The sequence below is a fragment of the Eutrema salsugineum genome, unplaced genomic scaffold (genome assembly GCF_000478725.1).
Source record: "Eutrema salsugineum unplaced genomic scaffold, Eutsalg1_0 scaffold_3, whole genome shotgun sequence".
NCBI lineage: Eukaryota > Viridiplantae > Streptophyta > Magnoliopsida > Brassicales > Brassicaceae > Eutrema > Eutrema salsugineum.
This window is the reverse complement of record NW_006256756.1, coordinates 4,957,307-4,977,370: the sequence shown is the minus strand read 5'-3', so window position 1 is coordinate 4,977,370 and position 20,064 is coordinate 4,957,307. Positions and strand designations below refer to the sequence as shown.

Sequence of the window (20,064 nt, the reverse complement as noted above, 5' to 3'; positions counted from 1 at the left end):
AACGCTACCTTTTTTCGAAAAGAAGCAAACTTTCTTCTGATTCTCTGTTCACTCTTTTCTTAAGATCGTCTTTTTTCTCCACACTTCACTCTCTCTGTATTCTCTGCTCTTCCCGTAAACCATGGTGTCGGAAACGACGCGATCGACTGTCAAAATCACCAATGTCCCTCAAACCATAGTCGCCGACGAACTCCTCCGCTTCCTCGAGCTCCACCTCGGCGAAGACACCGTATTCGCCCTCGAAATCCCAACGTCTCGCGAAAATTGGAAGCCACGAGACTTCGCGCGCGTGCAATTCACTTCCCTCGAGGTCAAGTCTCGCGCCCATCTTCTCTCTTCTCAGAGCAAGCTCCTCTTCAAGTCTCGTAACCTAAGAATCTCAGAAGCCTACGACGACATCATCCCTCGCCCTGTCGATCCCAGGAAGATGCTAGACGGCGTCGTTTTGACTGTTGGGTTTCCCGAAGCCGACGAAGGAAGGTTTTGTGCCCTAGAAAAATGGGAAGGCGTGAGGTGTTGGGTTATAGAGGAGAAGAGGAGAGTGGAGTTTTGGGTTTGTGATGGTGGAGAGTGTTACAAGCTCGAAGTTAGGTTTGAGGATATCGTTGAAACTGTTGGATGCTGCTTCAATGGCGCCTCTGAGATTAATGCATTTTTTCTTAGGGTAAACGTTTTTTACCCTTATTTTTTTTTTTGCTCCAAAATCTCTTAATTGGGTAGATAATGGCTTGATTGAATGAAATTATTTTGACTCATAATGCGTTTTTGACAATGTGCTATGTTAAAATCTCTCTAATTCACTTAGGGTTTTTTTTTTTGGCTGAAATTGAGATCCTTTGTGTGGTTTTGTTCAGTAGCTTGGATGATATGACATTCTGTGCTACAACACATTTTCAACTTGGTTCTGCTGAGAGTTGATTTTCTGAAGCAAGAGTGCCTTTGGGTTTAGACAAAAACCTTCACTGGTCTATTATGTTTAGGTCTGATTGGTCTTGCAGTTGAAACCCTTTATTTGATAGATAATGCATCCAACTCTGTGAAAGCTTATTAAAGTGCAGAGGCAAAGCAGAGAATATGTTAGTTTTATCTTGTGTGATAATTGAAGGCCTAATGATCGATATATGGTATGTAAAGTGAAATGTAAGGGATGTGTCTGTGTAGAGTTGTTTATACAGTTTGTTGTTGCTGATTTTAATGGATTTTATGTTACTTGGTATGTTATGGTCTCTTCTGACTTTTTTTTTGTTTACTTGCTGTCTTACTTTCAGCTGAAATATGGACCAAAGATATATAAAAAAGTATCAGGACCTCATATAGCCACAAAGTTCAAATCTGATCGGTACCGTTTCTGCAAGGAGGATTTTGATTTTATGTGGATTCGCTCAACTGATTTCTCCGGTTTAAAATCAATCGGTACATCCAATTGCTTTTGTTTAGAAGTCAACAACGGCTCAACGACGTTAGACATTTTCTCAAGCTTCCCTTACTTCAGAGAAGACACTTTGAGTCTAACCTCTGTGGATGGGAAGACCTTTGCCTCTGCAAATCAAATTGTTCCCCTCTTGAATACCTTTGATCTGGGTTTAGAGCCTCCATATGAGATCCTTTTCCAACTCAACTCGCTGGTTCACGCGCAGAAAATTACTCTTTTTGCCGCTTCAAATATGGAACTGATCAACGTCCTTCGTGGTTTGAGCTTGGAAACCGCATTGGTGATTCTCAAGAAACTGCACCAGCAAAGCTCTATGTGTTATGATCCTTTGTCATTTGTCAAGGCTCAGTTGCAATTCGTGGTTAAGAAGATGGCTCATTCCCCTGCATCAGCCTATAAAAGATTGACCGAGCAGAACATAATGAGTTGTCAGAGAGCCTACGTCACACCCTCCAAGATTTATCTTTTGGGTCCAGAGCTTGAGACTGCCAACTACGTTGTCAAGAACTTTGCAGAGCATGCCTCAGATTTCATGAGAGTTACTTTTGTGGAAGAAGATTGGAGCAAGCTTCCAGCGAATGCTCTTTCTGTGAACTCTAAAGAAGGCTATTTTTTGAAACCCTTTAGGACCAAAATTTATCACAGGGTGTTGACAATCCTTGGAGAAGGGATCACCGTTGGGCCTAAAAGGTTTGAGTTCTTGGCTTTTTCAGCGAGCCAGCTGCGAGGAAACTCGGTCTGGATGTTTGCTTCTAACGAAAAGGTAAAAGCGGAAAACGTAAGAGAATGGATGGGTTGTTTCCGTAAGATCCGAAGCATTTCCAAATGTGCTGCTAGGATGGGTCAGTTGTTCAGTGCTTCACGGCAGACACTTACTGTCCGTCCGCAAGATGTGGAGCAGATCCCTGACATTGAAGTGACTACTGATGGTGCTGATTACTGCTTCTCGGATGGCATAGGGAAGATTTCATTGGCATTTGCTAAGCAAGTTGCACAGAAGTGTGGACTGAGTCATATCCCTTCAGCATTTCAAATCCGATTTGGTGGCTACAAAGGTGTGATTGCCGTTGACCGCAGTTCCTTCAGGAAGTTGTCTCTGCGTGATAGTATGCTAAAGTTTGAGTCCAACAACAGGATGCTTAACGTGACCAGGTGGACAGAATCAATGCCTTGCTTCTTGAACCGTGAAATCATCTGCCTTTTGTCGACGCTCGGAATAGAAGATGCAGTCTTTGAGGCGATGCAAAGAGGGCATCTATCTATGCTGGGGAATATGCTTGAAGACCGCGATGCAGCACTTAACGTTCTGCAGAAACTGAGCGGGGAAGGTTCCAAGAATCTGCTAGTTAAGATGCTGCTACTAGGATATGCACCGAGTTCAGAGCCTTACCTCTTAATGATGCTCCGTGTACACCACGAGAGCCAGCTTTCTGAACTAAAAAGTAGGTGTAGGATACTTGTACCGAAAGGACGGATCTTGATCGGTTGCATGGATGAGATGGGTATCTTGGAGTATGGCCAAGTGTACGTTCGTGTGACCCTGACCAAAGCAGAACTGGAATCCCGCGAACAGGGCTACTTCCACAAGATTGATGAGGAAACATCTGTGGTGATTGGGAAAGTAGTCGTGACGAAAAACCCATGTCTTCACCCTGGAGACATCAGAGTTCTTGATGCAATTTATGAGATCAGTTTTGAACAAAAGGGATTTCTTGATTGCATCGTATTTCCTCAGAAGGGAGAAAGGTATAATTTTACTATGCACCAAAGTAGAAACCATATGCTTCTGAATCTTAATCTGATCAGCTTAGTTGATGGTTTGATTTTTGTTGACTCCACAGGCCACATCCAAATGAATGTTCTGGTGGTGATCTTGATGGAGACCAGTTTTTTGTTAGCTGGGATGAGAAGCTTATACCGAGCCAAATGGACCCTCCAATGGACTACGCTGGAAGCAGACCTCGCATAATGGATCATGATGTCACCTTAGAGGTAAGTTTCTCGAAAAAGGCTCTGATAATTTGAAAGTTTCCTAAATCTTTTGGAGCCTAAGCTGATTCTTCTCTGCTTTTGTAGGAAATCCACAAATTCTTTGTTGATTATATGATAAGTGACACGCTTGGGGTGATCTCAACTGCACATTTGATTCACGCAGACCGTGACCCTGAAAAAGCCCGGAGCCAGAAATGTCTTGAGCTAGCAAATCTTCACTCCAGGGCTGTTGATTTTGCCAAAACCGGAGCTCCAGCTGAGATGCCTTATGCCTTAAAGCCCAGAGAGTTCCCTGATTTCCTGGAACGATTCGAGAAACCAATGTACATCTCTGAGTCTGTCTTTGGGAAACTTTACCGTGCTGTGAAAAGGTCTTTAGCACAGAGAAAGCCAGAAGAAGCTGAGAGCGAGGTCACGATGGCTTATGATTCGACACTTGAGGAAGCTGGCTTTGAGAGCTTCATAGAGACAGCGAAAGCTCACAGAGACATGTATGCTGAGAAATTAAGCTCGTTGATGAACTACTATGGAGCTGCTAACGAAGAAGAGATTCTCACGGGTATTTTGAGAACCAAGGAGATGTATCTGCAGAGAGATAACCGAAGGTATGGTGATATGAAGGATAGGATTACGTTGTCTGTGAAGGATTTGCAGAGAGAGGCCATGGGATGGTTCGACAAGAGCTGCAAGGAGGAGCAACAGCGGAAGAAGCTAGCATCGGCTTGGTACTATGTAACATACAACCCAAGCCATCGCGATGAGAAGCCGAAGTTCTTGAGCTTTCCGTGGATCGTAGGCGACGTTTTGCTTGGGATAAAGGCTGAAAATGCAGAGAGAGAGAGACAGGGTGAATGATGATAGTGCAAAGAGCAACAAGTGGACTTGTATTTATTCGATTAGTCTATCATTTGTAGGTGTAGTATAAGATTGGCTGAGTTAAAGACGATAGATCACTGAATGATCACTTAATGAAGTTTATATGACCCTAGTTATATTATATGTGCTTGAGAAATTTTACAGGAATCCAAAGGAATTAACCAAGAAACCAGATTCATGTCAAATTGTTTACAACCTATGATACTACAGACAAATGGTAAGAGAAATCAACCGTATAAGATAAAGTTACCTTTCCACTAGATAATTTCTCTTCTCACGTTTTGTCTTTACTCTTTCTTCGACTCTCCTCTGCTGAAGCTCAATACCCTGCAAGGAGGATGAGTAACAAGGTTGGCATGGATTCTTGCAAAACAAAACAAAAAAAACAAGTTATGCCATGAAAAGAGGAGTACCAAGGGCAAAACCACCCCACCTGAAAGGTCAAACACTGATGTCATCTCCGAGGTCCACCCGCAAGTCAAATTGCTTAACTCTGTAACGATCGGTTAATATATATAATCATGCCCAAAGCTAAAGGTTTTATGTATCAAATTCGAATTTTTCTTTAATTGAAGTATTTATTTACAAGGTGGTACAATTTACGTATAAATTTAACATATGTTCGTATTTTGGGGTATGAAATGACCATTTTTCTATTTTGGGGTAGAATTTTATGTGTATGTTGGGCATAAGTGAAGTTAATAAAAGCAGTACTCAATAGATGAATTATTATTTTTCTACATTTGGCCTTTATTCACAAGACTCACCAAATTAAGTGTTTCCCAAACTGTAAATTTCAAACGTATACTAGATTTATATCCGCGCGGATTTTGTTTCATATAATATTTTTAAAAATATGTTTGTGTTGATATATATAGTTAATTATAAGAATATGGTAATTTGTTTGATTGTTTAGTATTAATTTTTTTTAAAATAAATTCTTTGTAAAACAAATAACTTTTTTTAAAGATTGGAAGTATGGTAAGTAAGAAAATTATTCTACTATTGTAGAAATCATAAACATGATATGAGTAAAAAAGACGTAGATAAAAGTCATATTTTTCTGTTTGAATTGCTTGAAAACATATAATTACCTCTGATTTTTAATGTTCTCAAATTTATGACATGTACAATTGTCTTGATTTTCCAAGAACCACCCCATAATTTATGTTTCACAATAAAATACAACTATAATAATATTATATTTGACCCATAAAAACCGCCAAATCTTTGAATGAAGATAACACTACATCTTTACATTTTTTTTATACAACAAGCTTCGAAAAAAAGTGTTTATGATGAGGATAAGCCGGAAGAAAAATATCAAGTTAGTATAAAAAAATATTAAAAAGTTTTAGACGAATACCAAAAAGTTAAAAATGTAAAAAGTTAGAAATGTTGTTTATTTATTTTTATTAGGAATGTGAAAAGCTTTAATATTAATGTATTTTAATAGTTATGAACATAAATACATATGAAATAAACATTAAATAGAATAGTTAAGTTAGAAGTAGTGGTATTAATTAGTTTTTAATTTTTATTTTAAAATTTCTAATTTATTAATTAGATGAAAGGACATGTGTCCTCTATTCAGATGCTGATGTGGCAGCAGGATGGAGAGAGTTCAGCTAAAATCATATATATGATTACTGTTTTTTTATTCATAGCAAATCCGAGATAGGGATATTTATGGTTTTGAATTAACATATTTTCTTGAAATAAATATCTTACAAGGATTAGTTTATCAAACCTTTATTATTTTCAGTTATTAATTTTATTTCTATCTGTTTATATATATATATATATATATATATATAATAAGTTCTTATTCATTACTTTTATTTAATACACTTGCACGATATGATCAATTCCATAACACACTTTGAGATATTTTATTTTATAGGAAGCCAAAGGTTAATCAGTGCAGAAACAAAAATAGACCAAACAAGAAACGACATTCATGTCAAAACGTTTACTTCTTTTCATACGATAGTAGAAATATCTGAAACAATACAAGGGACAAGTTACTAATTATAGAGGAGAGAAACATTAATGTTTTGCTAATTACTATATCCAACAAGTTACTAGACTTCAAAACCTCCAGAATCGCCTGAAATTAGATTTCCCTTCGAGTAGATCAATCGAGTTATATATATAGTCTCAAGAGACAGAAGAAACATGTCAGAGAGAGAGACCAATGGAAGGAGGAGGAGTCACAAGAGCAAAACAGAGGAGACCACCCCACCTGAACGACCAAACACTGATGATGTCTCCTTGTTTCAATCCATTAGCCTTGACGATATCATTCCACCCGCAAGTCAAAGCGTAATTCCAGCTTCCTCTCCCTGAATCTTTCTTCATCTCCCATCTTTTCAACATCACACCCCACTTTACATTCCGTTGATCCACCAGAATCGCTCCAATTCCCATCTTCTTGTCACTGTTGATGTCTTCTTCTATGATTCTCAACTCGACAGGGGTCAAGAAGTCTTTTCGGATTAGCTCGTTGAAAGGCATCGAGAGACGGCTTTCCCCAGGGTTGACATCTGTTTTGAACAGAGTCTTCTCAAAGATCAGCCTCAAGTCGGTTCTCTCTCCCCATTTAAGTACAGCTTCGTTCGTGTCGTTCATCAACAGGGTTAGCCACTCAGGAGTCTCTCTCTCTTTCCATGAAAAAGTTTCAACCTTTGCTTTCATGGATTTACCACAACGCTTAGTATCTTGTGTGGCAGGTCTCTTGCGGCTTTTGTTCTCTGTTAGGCATGAAGACAGAGACGACTGTGAATTAGGGTTTCGTTGGTTTCTTATCTCAGTCTTCTTCTTCGACTCAGCCATGATCTTGTAATTTTCGAGAAACGATGAAGAAGAAGAAGAAGCTCCATTAGGGTTTTGTGGGTTTCTCGTCTTCAAATCAGCCGGGATCGTGGTAAGGTCGAGAAGAAACGATGATGAAGAAGAAGCCACATTAAGATTTTGTTGTGAGTTTCTTCTGGTAAAGACCGAAGTTCTTGTTTTTCTCGGGAAGAGATGGAAGATTCTCTTGTCGCTTTCTTCTTCTTTTGCAGAGAGAGTACTCTTCGTCTTCGTGTGGCATTTGGATTTTCCTTTACGGAGGAGTTCTTCTTCGTACAACATAACGGCGGTATCAACCAAACAACATAAATTACGAGAAGTAATCTCCTTCTCCGCAAGGGCTAGATGATCGCTGTAATACATTATCGTAGTGATCGGGCCAAATACGCAGCAAGAACTTAGATAGAGAGAGAAAGAAAGAAATTAGTGAGAGCGAAACTGAGAAAAGAAAATGCCTCTAACGGTACTATATAATGCTTTAGGGTTAGGGGTTTACTTAATGTGATTAGATTAATTAACTTATTATTATCTTTCGTTGTTGTAAAGTTTCCTTTTCATTAATAGAAAAAGGAAAAATACTAACGTTCGAAAGCTGTAGTAATAATTACGATTTAGTCCTTATTTCGGTATTTCCTTTTTCTTCCAGGCTGAGTGAGTAGTGAAGTTGCTTTGCCTTTTTTGTTTAAGTAATTACGTATGTGGAAAATAGAGATTCTGATGAATCTGTTTCTGAAATTATGTTAAATGCGTCTTTATACTTAGATATCGAGATTGTCTATATTTTTCAAGCGGAAATGAATGTTACCGGACTCTTTAAAATCTCAGATGCTCTTGTATTTTCTGACTAGTCACTACAAAAAACTTTAGTTATTGTGACTAAAGTTTGGGACGAAATTTTTTAGTCACAACTTTGTGACATTTTAGATAAAAATTTGTCGAAGAGGCGGAGAAGTGTATGGCTTTTTGATTCTCGGGTTCAATTTGGAATCTCCTGAGCTCCAAGGTTACAGTGCCTTTATAAGTTTTATAAACAAGTTAGCTAGATTTCTCTAGGGAAGACAAGCCATGCTTGCACAAGCTCAATTACTCATAAGGATGAGAATGATCAATCTTATTGTTATTGTGTCAAGCATTAAGTAGACTTTGTGGCTACGCCTAAACTTAAGGATCTTGATGTTGAATGTCTTCTTGTGAAGCGTGAGTATATATATTTCTGATTTTTCTCTTTACACTGAGTTCAAAAAATCAGATTCTCATTGAGTGAGTAGAAAGGTACTTTGATTGTACATAGCATTTTTGGAGGAATGGTAATTATTGGTACCAAAAAACTTGCAAGAATGGATCAAATATTTGTCACACTGGTTAATTAGGTTAGGAATTCCCGTCAAAATGTCAAGTAGACCAAGAAGAGAATGAGCACGTTGATGAACTACTCATGAGCAGCTCACGAAGAAGAGATTCTCACAGTTAAGAACCAAGGAGATGTATCTGCAGAGAGATAACCTAAGGTAAGGATATATAAAGAATTACATTGTCATTAAAGGATTTGCAGAGAGAGGCCATGCGATGCTTTGATAAGAGCTGCGAGGAGGAACAACAGTGAAGAAAAGAACTATACAACATATATAGTACCCAAGGCCCGAGCCATCGCGATGAGAAGTCGAAATTCTTGATCTTTATGTGGATCGTAGGCGACATTTTGCTGGGAATAAATACTCAAAAATGCACAGAGTGAATGATGATAGCGTGAAGAGCAAGCAAGTTGACTTATATCTATTCGATCACCCTATCACTTGTAGATGTAACATATTAACTGCTAAGTTAAAGACAAATAGAACCAGCAATAGATCACCAACTTGTAGTTATGTTATAACATGAAAAATATTAATTAATATAAATTTTACATAGTTTGGAGTCAATATTCAATTATGTATTTGGTCTTTTAAAACTAAAAACCAGACTTAACGATCCTACCTGTGTCCACATCACTACCACCAAGGCACCAACAACAAAATAAGAATGTCGTGCTCTCTTATGGGCCTTACCATTTTGTGTGGATTTTGTAGCTCTCAAATCAGATTTGAAAGAGACGCTCAACTCCTACTAGATCCCTTTTCTCCCTTCTTTTTGAACACTCACAATAGATCGAAAACTGCAGTAATTTTGATCCAGTCCATATGAATAAATCTGTGAATCATATAGATTTGATTCTTCTAGATAGAGAAATAACAGAAATCTTTCACAATTCTTCTAGATACACTTTCACAATAATTGATTTGTCTAAGATACTCTTTCTTCTAGAAAATAACAGAAATCTTTCACAATTCTTGATTTCTTATCCAAATTCTTCACACACACTAATATAAGTTATTAATGTCGCAATGTTACTAAAACCACACACACACACACAAATAAGTACAAAAAAAATAAAGAGAAATGCATGAATGGCACGAGAACTGTACGGGAAGAGTGAAAACGTTCAATAAATTTGCAAGTGGGATAATATATATCTATCTAGTGTATTTATTAAGCATTGTAATATTTCATGAGACCTATTATCCTAGTCCTCTACACATTACACATCTCTTGTTGACCATTTTTTAACATTTCTGATTCCCACCTCATACTTAGTACTTTTATCAAACTATTGTGGTGCAGTGGTGGTCAACTCGTTTCCAGTTTCTTGTAAGAGAAACTACTTATGCATTTAATCATAAATTAACTCTTATCATACTTGCAATTCCTTTATGAAATTATTGAAAAATGTCAATCGAAAAAGTTATATACATAAGACAAGCCACATGTATATAGACCAAAAATGGAAATATAAAACAAAGTTACTAGCCATGGGTTACTAGAGTTAGAAAAAGAATAAGTGCTATTATATTGTAGAAGTGTTTACCACACATGTAATAGTTTAGTTTATGGCTTTCTTTAAAGTTCAAAAACAAAATGAGTGGTAAAGTCATTTTTGCATTGACACTTGCCAAGATTCGATTCTCCCCACGTGTAATTTTTTTTTATCGCTTTTGCCATACATATTTTTTCCAAATGTAGAGCAGTTAAATTAACAAAATTAACCAAGCTTTTCGTTTATTCCAGTCACGTGAGCTAACACACATGATTCGACCAAAAACCGAAAACACCAAAAGAAGAAAGAAAAAGTAATAAGCGTGAGATGTGCACAGAGAAACTCGCGCGTGCGTGCATCCACACTATTAACCATGGCTATTAATATAATTAAGTTTAATTTGAATTTATGAATTATATAACAATTCTTTTTTTCAAAATAAAATCTATAAATAACATATCTCTTAAATATATATAAAAAATTAGCCCATATTTTTCGTACTCCCGCCGGTAACAAAACTTCGCCGAACAACGATTAACGGACCGTTAATTTTTTTAATTAGTTAAACAGCTAACATTGAATCCGACCCGAATAGATCCCCGATATCTTGAAAATGGTCCTCCACGTGCCAGCTGGAGAATCCAGACCCAGACCCAGGCCCAAACCCGAAACTCATATCCGCGAAAATATCATCTCCAAATAAATCGCCGCCGTAAAAGTCAGGAATAGGCGTCGGGAAACCGAAAACGTCGTCGTCTGAGAACAACGGCGCCGAGAAATCGGTGAACGAATCTGAAAAGTTTACCGATTGCTCCTCTTTCACCTCAGTCGTCGGCGTCGATTCGCCGGAAATTTCCTCTTTAACCATAATCGACGACGTCGACGCGCCGGAGAACGGAGATTGGAGAACAGAAACCGGAGAATCGAGGCATTCTCTGCCGCTTTTTGTAGTAAACTCAGCCATCTCCGTCGAAGCTTCTTCACCTTGCTCCGGCGCCGGAGAAGGAGAGAAGTTAGTGAGCGCGTGAGGTCCACGCAGCTGAATGGCGGCGTTATCGTAAACAATGGCGGCTTCCTCCGCCGTGTCGTAAGTTCCTAACCAAAGCCGTACACGTCTAGTCGGATCTCTAATCTCCGCCGCCCATTTCCCCCACGGCCGTTGTCTCACTCCCCGGAACTTTCTCGCCGTCGTAACAGCCACCGGAGTAGCAGCAGACTCCGCCGTCGTCTTCGTCGTCTTTCCTCTCGTCTTCTTCTTCGGCCTCTCTTTCTCAGAAACAGTCGACTCAAGAACAACTTCGTTCACGAATTTCTTGACACGACGTCGTTTTCTGGAGATTTCTGCGAAATCATCTTCTTCTTCGCTTGAGGAATCTGTAGCGTAAGGATCGGTTACAGAGATTCGCAAGATTCTTGGTTTAGTTATGGCGGTGGTGACGATGCTGTTGGTTTTGTGCTCCGTGAGTTTTATCCTCTGGAGAGAAACTTTCTTCTCTGTCTCCATTTTTGTAATCTCTCTACTGTATAAGTTATGTGTTCTTTGTGGTGTTCTGTGATTGTATATATATATGAGAGAGAGTTAGGAAAAGAATTAAAAGAGAAAAAGTGAAGGAGACAAAGAATAAAGAAAGAAACAAGAGATTGATGCTCTGAAACAAGAGAGAAATGAGAGCAGAGATGAGAAGAAAAAGGGAAGATTTTTCCCGGGAAAGATGAACAAAAGAGAAAGATGGAAAAAGAGAGCTCTTTGATAGATGCTTATGGAATCAGAGTTTGGTAATTAAGCAAAAGAGAGAGATGCTTTTTTCTTGTTTTGGGATGAATATTAAGGTTAAGAAATATTCCTGGGAACAAAAATTTGCAGATAAAAGGAAAAAGCAAGGTTTTGTGTAGAGTGAGGAAAAGATGACAAAGATGAAGAAGAAGAAGATAAAAGAGAGAGAGATGCAGAGCACATATATCATATATGTAAGTAAAGAGAGAGACTCTGAAGAAGACAGAGTCTCTTTATAGGATACTGAAACGGCGGTTGCGGCGTTTTACAATCCGGTTTCTTTTTTTGTTTTTGTCATTTCGTAATTTTAAGGAAAAAAACAAGTTAAAAAAAAAAATAATAATAAATTGGATAGCCTTCGAAGACACCGGAAAGACGGTTTAGTCTTCCCTTTGACCTGAAAAATTTATTAGCAATGTAGTTAAGAAGTGGTTAATTGCTGTAATTAAATTCTGAAAAACCTTTTTACGAGAATCTATCCTTGCATTCAACGATAGGGGTTTTTTGGTCATTCGTCAATTAAGTTGGTTGCAGTCTGTAAAAAAAAATTAGACCGTTGCGTTCTGCAGTTTTTTACTTTTTACTTTTTAGCAGTCTCTAGTCTTTTTCTATAGCAGGTATCTGACGTGGCATAAACGACAACATGGGATGTTACTTTAAACAAAATATCCCCATTCGACTTGTGTGTGTTTTTTTCTCAGTTTTTTTTAACGTATCATGGTATTAATTACATTTCTTTTGACAATGGCATCAATTTAAATTTTTATTTTTAAAGTTTATATTTGTCTTTTTTACTCTCTTTTTAGAAAAATCTCTTTTTCACTGCATATTTTCACGTGAGTGTTAAACCAGAGAAAAACAAAGTGCCTTTAATTTTTTGGCTCTTTTAACGTGGACGGTGTTTGGCTTTTTTCAAGAAAATAAGCAGTACTATCATTATTCTACAAAACTGATTTGTAAGTGTTGAATTGTAATTTTTAAAAGGGATTGGAGCGGTAACAATGTTGTTTTTTTGGTGTTAAGGGCGGTAACAATGTTGGAAAATTGAATGGATTATATGAAACTAAATGGTGAATTCAATATGATAATTGCAAAATCTCATGGTTTTAAAGATATATAACGTAACCAAATCAATAACTGTAAACGAAATACGCGTTTCCAATGGACTAAAAATCTTTGTAGAAAAATGTTAGTCTATTATTCGGTCTTACCACAAACTAGACAACTGATACAGATACTAAATGAAAAAAACAACTACACTATTAGTAGTAAAAAACAAAATTTTAATGAATTATCTGTTATTTTATTTATTTGTATCGTTTTTAGTAGAGGAGTGCTTGACCTAATTAGAATGAAGTATTTTGCCATATAACCCTTTGCTATATATAAAACTATTTAGCGTTTCCATATTAGTTGAGCGACCAAACTAATTCTTGTAGAAATACGAATCTGATAATTTCATCGTGAAACCATGAAAATCCACACATAACTGTTAAGTTTTTATCCAAATATTCAGGTTATGTTTTTTTTAGAATATAGAATTGGTTAGTATTGAGATTAGATGAACTCAGCAGAGGAGTTTGTAAACGAAATGAATATAAAAAATATGAATTACATACTATATCTTGTAGAAAAATATTTTATATTTGTTGGTAGTTTAACTAGCGTACTAAAACTTGACCAGCCAAGGAAAAGAGTCGGGAAGATCCTGAGTTTGAACAAGTGCATTGGAGAAAGAACTAATACAATTTAAAATGATATGATCTCTGATCCGAAAAAATTATGAGCCTAAGCACGAAACTTCTTGGTTACTTACAAAAAATTATACTTTGTATCATCTCAAAATAATGAGTATTGATTTAAGACCATGAATCAGACTGCTCTAGCTCAATATAACTTGCATTAACAAATTTCGAAGGAACACTTACTCTATCTCGATCAATATTAGAACCAAGTTGATATCAAGATAACAAAATTCCTCATTTCAAAAAATAAAATAAAATAAAAATAACAGAGTTCGATTTTTAGACTTCTCTTGTCAATATAACTTACAAATACAAATTTCGAAGGAACACACAGTCTCCTTGGATCAATTTTTGATATCAAGAAAACAAAATTTCTCATTTAAAAAAAAAAACACATAGTTTGATTTGATTGGTGTGATCGCACCTATTTTTGGGCATATTCAATCCGAAAATATTCACTATCTATCCGGAATGTTTTTTTTTTGGTCGGGTCTATCCGGAATGTTTAATAACATCTCGTACAACAAGAGCTAAATTAAATAATCAAAAGCAATGTCACACAACTATTTAAAGTAGAAGAAAATACATAATTTAAAGGAATTCGAACAAAGCGGCAAACCTTTGAAATCAATTAGAGCCTCTCATCCGTTTCTTCCTTTCTCAAACATTCTGTACCGAATTAGATCTTTCTTTAACTCATCCAAGATTGTAAAATAGTCAGCTCGACTCCAGTTACGTTTTAATAACTCAAATGGGAAGTAATGGATCAGCTTTTCACCAAAAATATCGTAGACAGAGTTTTAAAAACAAACATTGGTTTGCTTAGAATTTCTATCAACTTGATAGTCTTTTTGGTTCATTGATATAATCCGATGTTTTCCAAGGGGAAGTATTTTGACAACAAAAGGTCACGTGACTCACGTCACTTCGTTGCATTTGTTCTCTTGAGGTTATACGAATCCATATAAAATGCGTCGCATTTTTTTTTCATGTGTAATCTTATAATTTAGGCATACCATACTATTTTATCAAAGCGGCTTCTATCAAATTGAGCAGTGTATGTGAATATGTCACGTTTTTTTTTTCTTGTCTTTCCTTTTCGTTTATCCCAACTCACCAATCCATAGTCTATATAACTTATTGATTCAATTACACGATTACTATAATGAAATTCTCGCGTAATTTGAAACTAATAAGGGTTTCAAAAACGTAAGATGTAATTACAATTAAGACTATCAAAACACAAAAACGTATAATTCAAAATGAAATTAGCATTCATATAAAAAAACATAGCTAATCAAAAACTACATAAGAGAAGTCAAGTTAATAGCATCAAACCCCAGACGTGAAAATTAACTTTGAGCCACGCAATAATTCAGGAACCCCATAAAATTAGTAAATTAAAACTTCGTTTCTGAGAGAATATTTTAGTAGTCCAATATATATGAAATTTGTGGGAGTAATGATGAGCCCTTGGTCCATGTAATGTCATCATCACACAATCATCGAGTTAGTTCTTATTCTAATATATAACGGTAAGTACGTAGTTCTATATCCTCACATCACAGAGACATACATTGCGATACACATTTGAACACTTTAGCTTATACAGAATTAATATCATTGTGGAAAAGAAATTTAATATTCCTAAAATTAGAGATAAATTGGTGTTTCTATCACTCGAGTAAACCTCTTTTTAATAGCCGTCAATTAATCCACTTATCAAAATTTTAAGTTGTTTTTACCCAAAAAAAAATGTAAGTTGATGTAACGAATGACACTATTTCAACTAATCAGATCAAAATAGTTAAATTATTATGATAATATCATTATTGTTATACTAATTATGATGTAGATCATTTTTTTTTCTATAACATCCAAAAACACCTGAAAGCCCAACCAACAGTGTTTGGTTTAATCTCTAGTTCCTCTCTGTTATTGTTTAATTAATTTCTTAGGTTGTGATGTTGAACTTAATTGTTATCTCCGTTTTAGATTTTGGTTTTCACCCTTTTTGTATATTTCTATAATTCTGAAAAATCAAAATGGTATAAAATTTAACATTATTAAAAAAATTCAAAAAATATCCCACCGATTGAAAGAAAAACCAGTATTGAGACATGTAATCGGTGTGTAGTCAATTAATTATATGGTTTATTACTTTATTATGACTTAGGAAGTATTAACATTAATTAATTCGAAGAAAGAAAAAACGAGACCGTACGGATAAATTGTCGAAGAAAATAAAGACAGAAGTTGGACGGTAGCAGTAGTAACGTGGCCCCACCTGAGCGCTGTTACCGTTAAGTCCCGCAAACGGCGCCGTTCTCTCGTTTCGAGCCATCCCACTTTGTTTTCATGTGACTTTCAATTCGTCGTCTCGAGGCACTCTATCTCTTTCGCTTATTACCCATTTGTCTGCCAACATCTTTTGGCAATATTACTCGTATGAGTCACAAATATAACATTATTTGTGTTGTAAATTGATAGGAGTACTTTTTTTTTTTAAACGAAGAAGTACTTTTTTTTTGGTTTTTTTTTTTTTGACATCTTTTTTGGTTTATTTGGTGATGGTTATAGTATACATCAGTTTATTGATAAGGTAAACATAACATATGAATATAAAATGGTCGAGTATGTGCCTCCAGTTGTGGATAAGGGCCGGGACTAACCTAAAATCCATGAAGCAAAGGTTTTAAACGCAAAATTATATAGGTTCTGATTGGTAGTATTTAGAAAGCGGTTGGTAAGAACGGTTGAAAAAATACTACCAATCAGCAACGTCGGTTGGAGAAAACGTTTTAAACTATGGTTGTAATCAGCCTTTGAAATGGGCGGTTGAAAGAAGATTCAGGCGGTTAGAGGTTAATTTTTGGGCGGTTACAAATTGTAAAGAAAATGAACGTTTGGAGAAAACGAGCGGTTGTAACTAGAGTTTTTTTTAATAATAAAATTTGTAGTTTGATATTAATTTTTAATAAAAAAACTAATAAAATTAGTTGTTTTTTGTATGTATATGTGTGTTTTACTTTTTTTTTGTTATTTCATAAAATTCAATTCACTCGACAAAATAAAAAAAAAACTTTTTTATGAGACAATGGTTATGCATTTTAAAGTTATTAAAAACAATTATCATCACTGATATTTTTTAAAAAAACCTAAAATTTGTTATGTATAACTTCTTTAAAAAAAGTGTGGATGCATTCATGTCTATCAACAAAAGAAAAAAAAATCGATTGTGAATTTCAAATTTATCAAAAACTTTGTCATGATAGAATTTTAACTATGTGTTATTGTATCATTTTATAAATAATTATCTGAAAACATTGTCCTAATAATGTTATACATTTACACTATTCAACCGCTGTAATACTATCAATCAAGCTTAATTTTCAACCGCTTTCTGTTATGAAACCATCTTTTCCAACCGCTATCTTTAATCGCCTCTTTTCTAATTGCCTTAGCTACAACCGCTCAAAATTCTTTAACCGCCTTGTTTAAACGGAATCACCAATCATACCCATAGTAAATTTAATAGCATTATTTTCAACAAATTTTCCTTTAGTGCAGTGGTTTGTACTGTAATTCAGTCTAAAGGTTCAGGTTTGAACTTCACATTTGCACTTTTTCTGTTTTTTTATTTGTTTTCTTTTTTTAATTGATGGACATAATTTTGAGGTTAGATTTTAAGCGCAAAGAGAGTTAGGGCCGGTCCTGCATGGATTCGACTCTACTTGGCCACCCAGATATGTTTGAGAATTTTTTGGTATAAACCTCGGCTGCTGGAGATTAGTGTGGGTCTGGGAAGCTTAGAGCACCTCCAGCAGTCAACCTACCCTTACGATTGTTATAAATATTTAATTAATAATTCTATAATTTTGGGTTTTGCGCTGGTAAAAAAAAAAATTCGTAGCCAATCATAACTGACCACGTTGCTATGAACCTCTCAGCTCGGGTTATTAGCTAAGTAATAGGATGTTAACATTTGAGCATTTTTGATTTATTTTTAAATCAAAATTCATATGTTTTTGTGCTATGAACCCCCTATAAACCTCTGATGGAGATGCTTTTAGGATTACTCCAGTTAAAAAAATAATATATATACATATATATATATATAAATAAGTAAAAATCTATATGAAACAATATTTTATGCCCCAATTTCTTTAGTTATTTTTTTGTTTGATTTGTTTAGTTATAGAAAATCTCAAAATTATATATGCATTTATGAATATATGCTGAATGATGAACGCTCTATTTTCACCAAGATTTCTCTATTTTCTATCTTTTTATTTACTGTCAGATTCATTCGTTCTCATGAATCATGACCACTGTTCGGTAGCTCATTTAGCACTAGAGTCGATCTTTGTTTCTCTGTTGTATTTTTCTGTTGATTCTGAGTTTAGTTTTTATTTTTGGTTTTTGATATTATGAATAAAGAAAGCAGTTACACATGAGATCAGAGTTAGCCCGATCAAAATTTTCAAGTTTGACTTGGATATATAGTACTAGTGTGACCAGTGCCGGACTAATCAATTTAAATGCTCTAGTCTATAATTTAAAGTATGTTTTTTTCAATATCTTTTTAAAAATAAAATAAACAAAAACAAGATATTTCAACTCCATAAATAGTTTATAAAAAATACAAAAAACACAATAAGACTAATATTTTATTATTGAAATATGATTTTTTTTTGCATTTTTTCCTACAAAATCGTTTATTATACTTTTATAGTCGAGTTTTTCAACCACAAATGTATCAATAGATAACAAAGCTAGCTCATTTAATCGCTCTTGGTAGATCGCCAATAATTCTTTATCAGCTTTAATTTCAAAATCTTTTTCAGCAGTAGAAACCGATACCAGAACTGTCAACAATATACGATATGAAACTTCTGTGTTTTGATAACAATCCTTCATTTATTTCAAAAAATCAAACACTTCATTAAGCTTCCCAACTTCATTTGGTATTAATTCTGAGAGAATTTTCAATTCCAGAAGCAGATCATCACCAACTATATCTGCATACCATTCGTTAAAGAAACCTTCAAGTCTGCAAATTCTATTTTCTTTCTAAAATATAAATTGTTGTTCTTAACTAATATTTTTTTAGAGATAAGTCCATAAACATTACAAAAAAAACTTACAAATATTATTATCTTATAAAAAATCTTTTAATTTTTGTTTATTTATATATACTTTTTATAAAAAAATTAACCAAAATATGTTTTCGTAAATTGAATGCCCTAATCCGTCGCCTACCTCGCCTATGCTTTGGACCGGCCCTAGGTGTGACGTTAGAAACACCACATCTGTATAGTTAAAACGCTTTCAGATTTGAAGATCCATATCTAAATCTAATTATCGCATCTAAACATGATTTGTCTCATGTAAATTAAACATAAACACAACTATTATACGTGGGTCAATGTCAAAAACCGAATTCCATTTGTTAAAAAAATGTTATAGTTCCTTCTTAACCACCAAAAAAAATGTATTTTTGCTATATTAAATTTATCTTTAATAAAAACATTAAAAAGCCAAAGAGTATTTGCACCCTTTATCCAAGAAAAGTGTCATAATTGGGAAAGTAACAAAGAGAAAACTAATGTACTCCCTCTGTTCCTAAATAGATGATGTTTTAAGATTTAGTATTGTTTCACAAAAGATAATGTTTTAGAAGTATTTAATGTTATTTTATTTGTAAATTAAAAAATACTTAATTTACATTGGTTGTAAGAATATCAAATTTCTGAAATAGTATTGAAAAGTGTGAATAAAGGTTATATATTTATTGAACATAGCAAAATAGTTTTAAAAAAAAACAAAAAGTAATTAATAAAATATGTATTTATTGCTTCTTAATAAGTGTGAAAATACTAAAACATCATCTATTTAGGAACAGAGGGAGTATTATTGATATTTTTTAATTCCAATTGTACCCTTGTGCTGGTATATGTTGGAATACAACTATTCAATTTAACATGACGCTATCTTCTTTTCTCTTTCCCTCTCTCTCTCTTTATCTCTTTTTATACGAGGCTTCATTCTCTTTTTTTTTCCGTGGTATTTATAGGAATCTCACCAAGGTTTTTTCTCAGATTTAAATTTCTGGTTTCAGAAAGATAGATATCTTATTATTACATAAAATATATTCAATGTGGTACTCAACCAGCCAGATGTAACAATTCATAGATGTTAAAAAATAGAAAACTTAGCACGGTAACATATTATATAATTGCATAACACGTTATGTAATTGTATAACTTCTATGTTAACATGTATGAGATGAAATGCAGCGCCCTAAAAATTTTTTTAGACGGATAACCTTTTATGTAATTGTATCACTTATATGTGTTAACGGATTAAGATATTCTCATGTTATCGAATCAAATTTAGCAACTCAGTGTTAAAGAATGCAAAAACTTAACATGCTAATAAAATATATAGTTGATAACAGATTATGTAATTGTATAATATATATTTTAACATGTATTTAATTAAACGTACTGCATTAACAAAAATTTTAGACTGAACTCGA

General features: G+C 34.7%; 3 protein-coding genes across 3 annotated transcripts; 1 reads left to right on the top strand and 2 right to left on the bottom strand.

Moving 5' to 3' along the window:
• Nucleotides 1-8: 8 nt before the first annotated feature.
• Nucleotides 9-4,447, top strand: LOC18014718 (RNA-dependent RNA polymerase 2). The gene is made up of 4 exons (XM_006396890.2): nt 9-664; nt 1,269-3,178; nt 3,274-3,424; nt 3,509-4,447. The coding sequence occupies exons 1-4, from the start codon at nt 122-124 to the stop codon at nt 4,277-4,279; spliced, it is 3,375 nt and encodes a 1,124-aa protein (XP_006396953.1). The 5' UTR covers nt 9-121; the 3' UTR covers nt 4,280-4,447.
• Nucleotides 4,448-6,481: 2,034 nt separating this feature from the next.
• On the bottom strand, nt 6,482-7,516 carry LOC18014831 (B3 domain-containing protein At3g25182). The gene has a single exon (XM_006396889.1). It carries the CDS (start codon nt 7,514-7,516, stop codon nt 6,482-6,484), a length of 1,035 nt encoding a protein of 344 aa, XP_006396952.1.
• Nucleotides 7,517-10,469: 2,953 nt separating this feature from the next.
• LOC18014830 (ethylene-responsive transcription factor CRF1) lies at nt 10,470-11,889 on the bottom strand. Its single transcript, XM_006396888.2, has one exon. It carries the CDS (start codon nt 11,506-11,508, stop codon nt 10,567-10,569), a length of 942 nt encoding a protein of 313 aa, XP_006396951.1. The 5' UTR covers nt 11,509-11,889; the 3' UTR covers nt 10,470-10,566.
• Nucleotides 11,890-20,064: the final 8,175 nt, after the last annotated feature.

Coding starts and splice junctions, on each gene's coding strand:
- LOC18014718 (XM_006396890.2), top strand. CDS start 122: ATGGTGTCGGAAACGACGCGATCGACTGTCAAAATCACCAATGTCCCT. Junction 665..1,268: donor TTAATGCATTTTTTCTTAGG/GTAAACGTTTTT, acceptor TCTTACTTTCAG/CTGAAATATGGACCAAAGAT. Junction 3,425..3,508: donor ATCATGATGTCACCTTAGAG/GTAAGTTTCTCG, acceptor CTGCTTTTGTAG/GAAATCCACAAATTCTTTGT.
- LOC18014831 (XM_006396889.1), bottom strand. CDS start 7,516: ATGTATTACAGCGATCATCTAGCCCTTGCGGAGAAGGAGATTACTTCT.
- LOC18014830 (XM_006396888.2), bottom strand. CDS start 11,508: ATGGAGACAGAGAAGAAAGTTTCTCTCCAGAGGATAAAACTCACGGAG.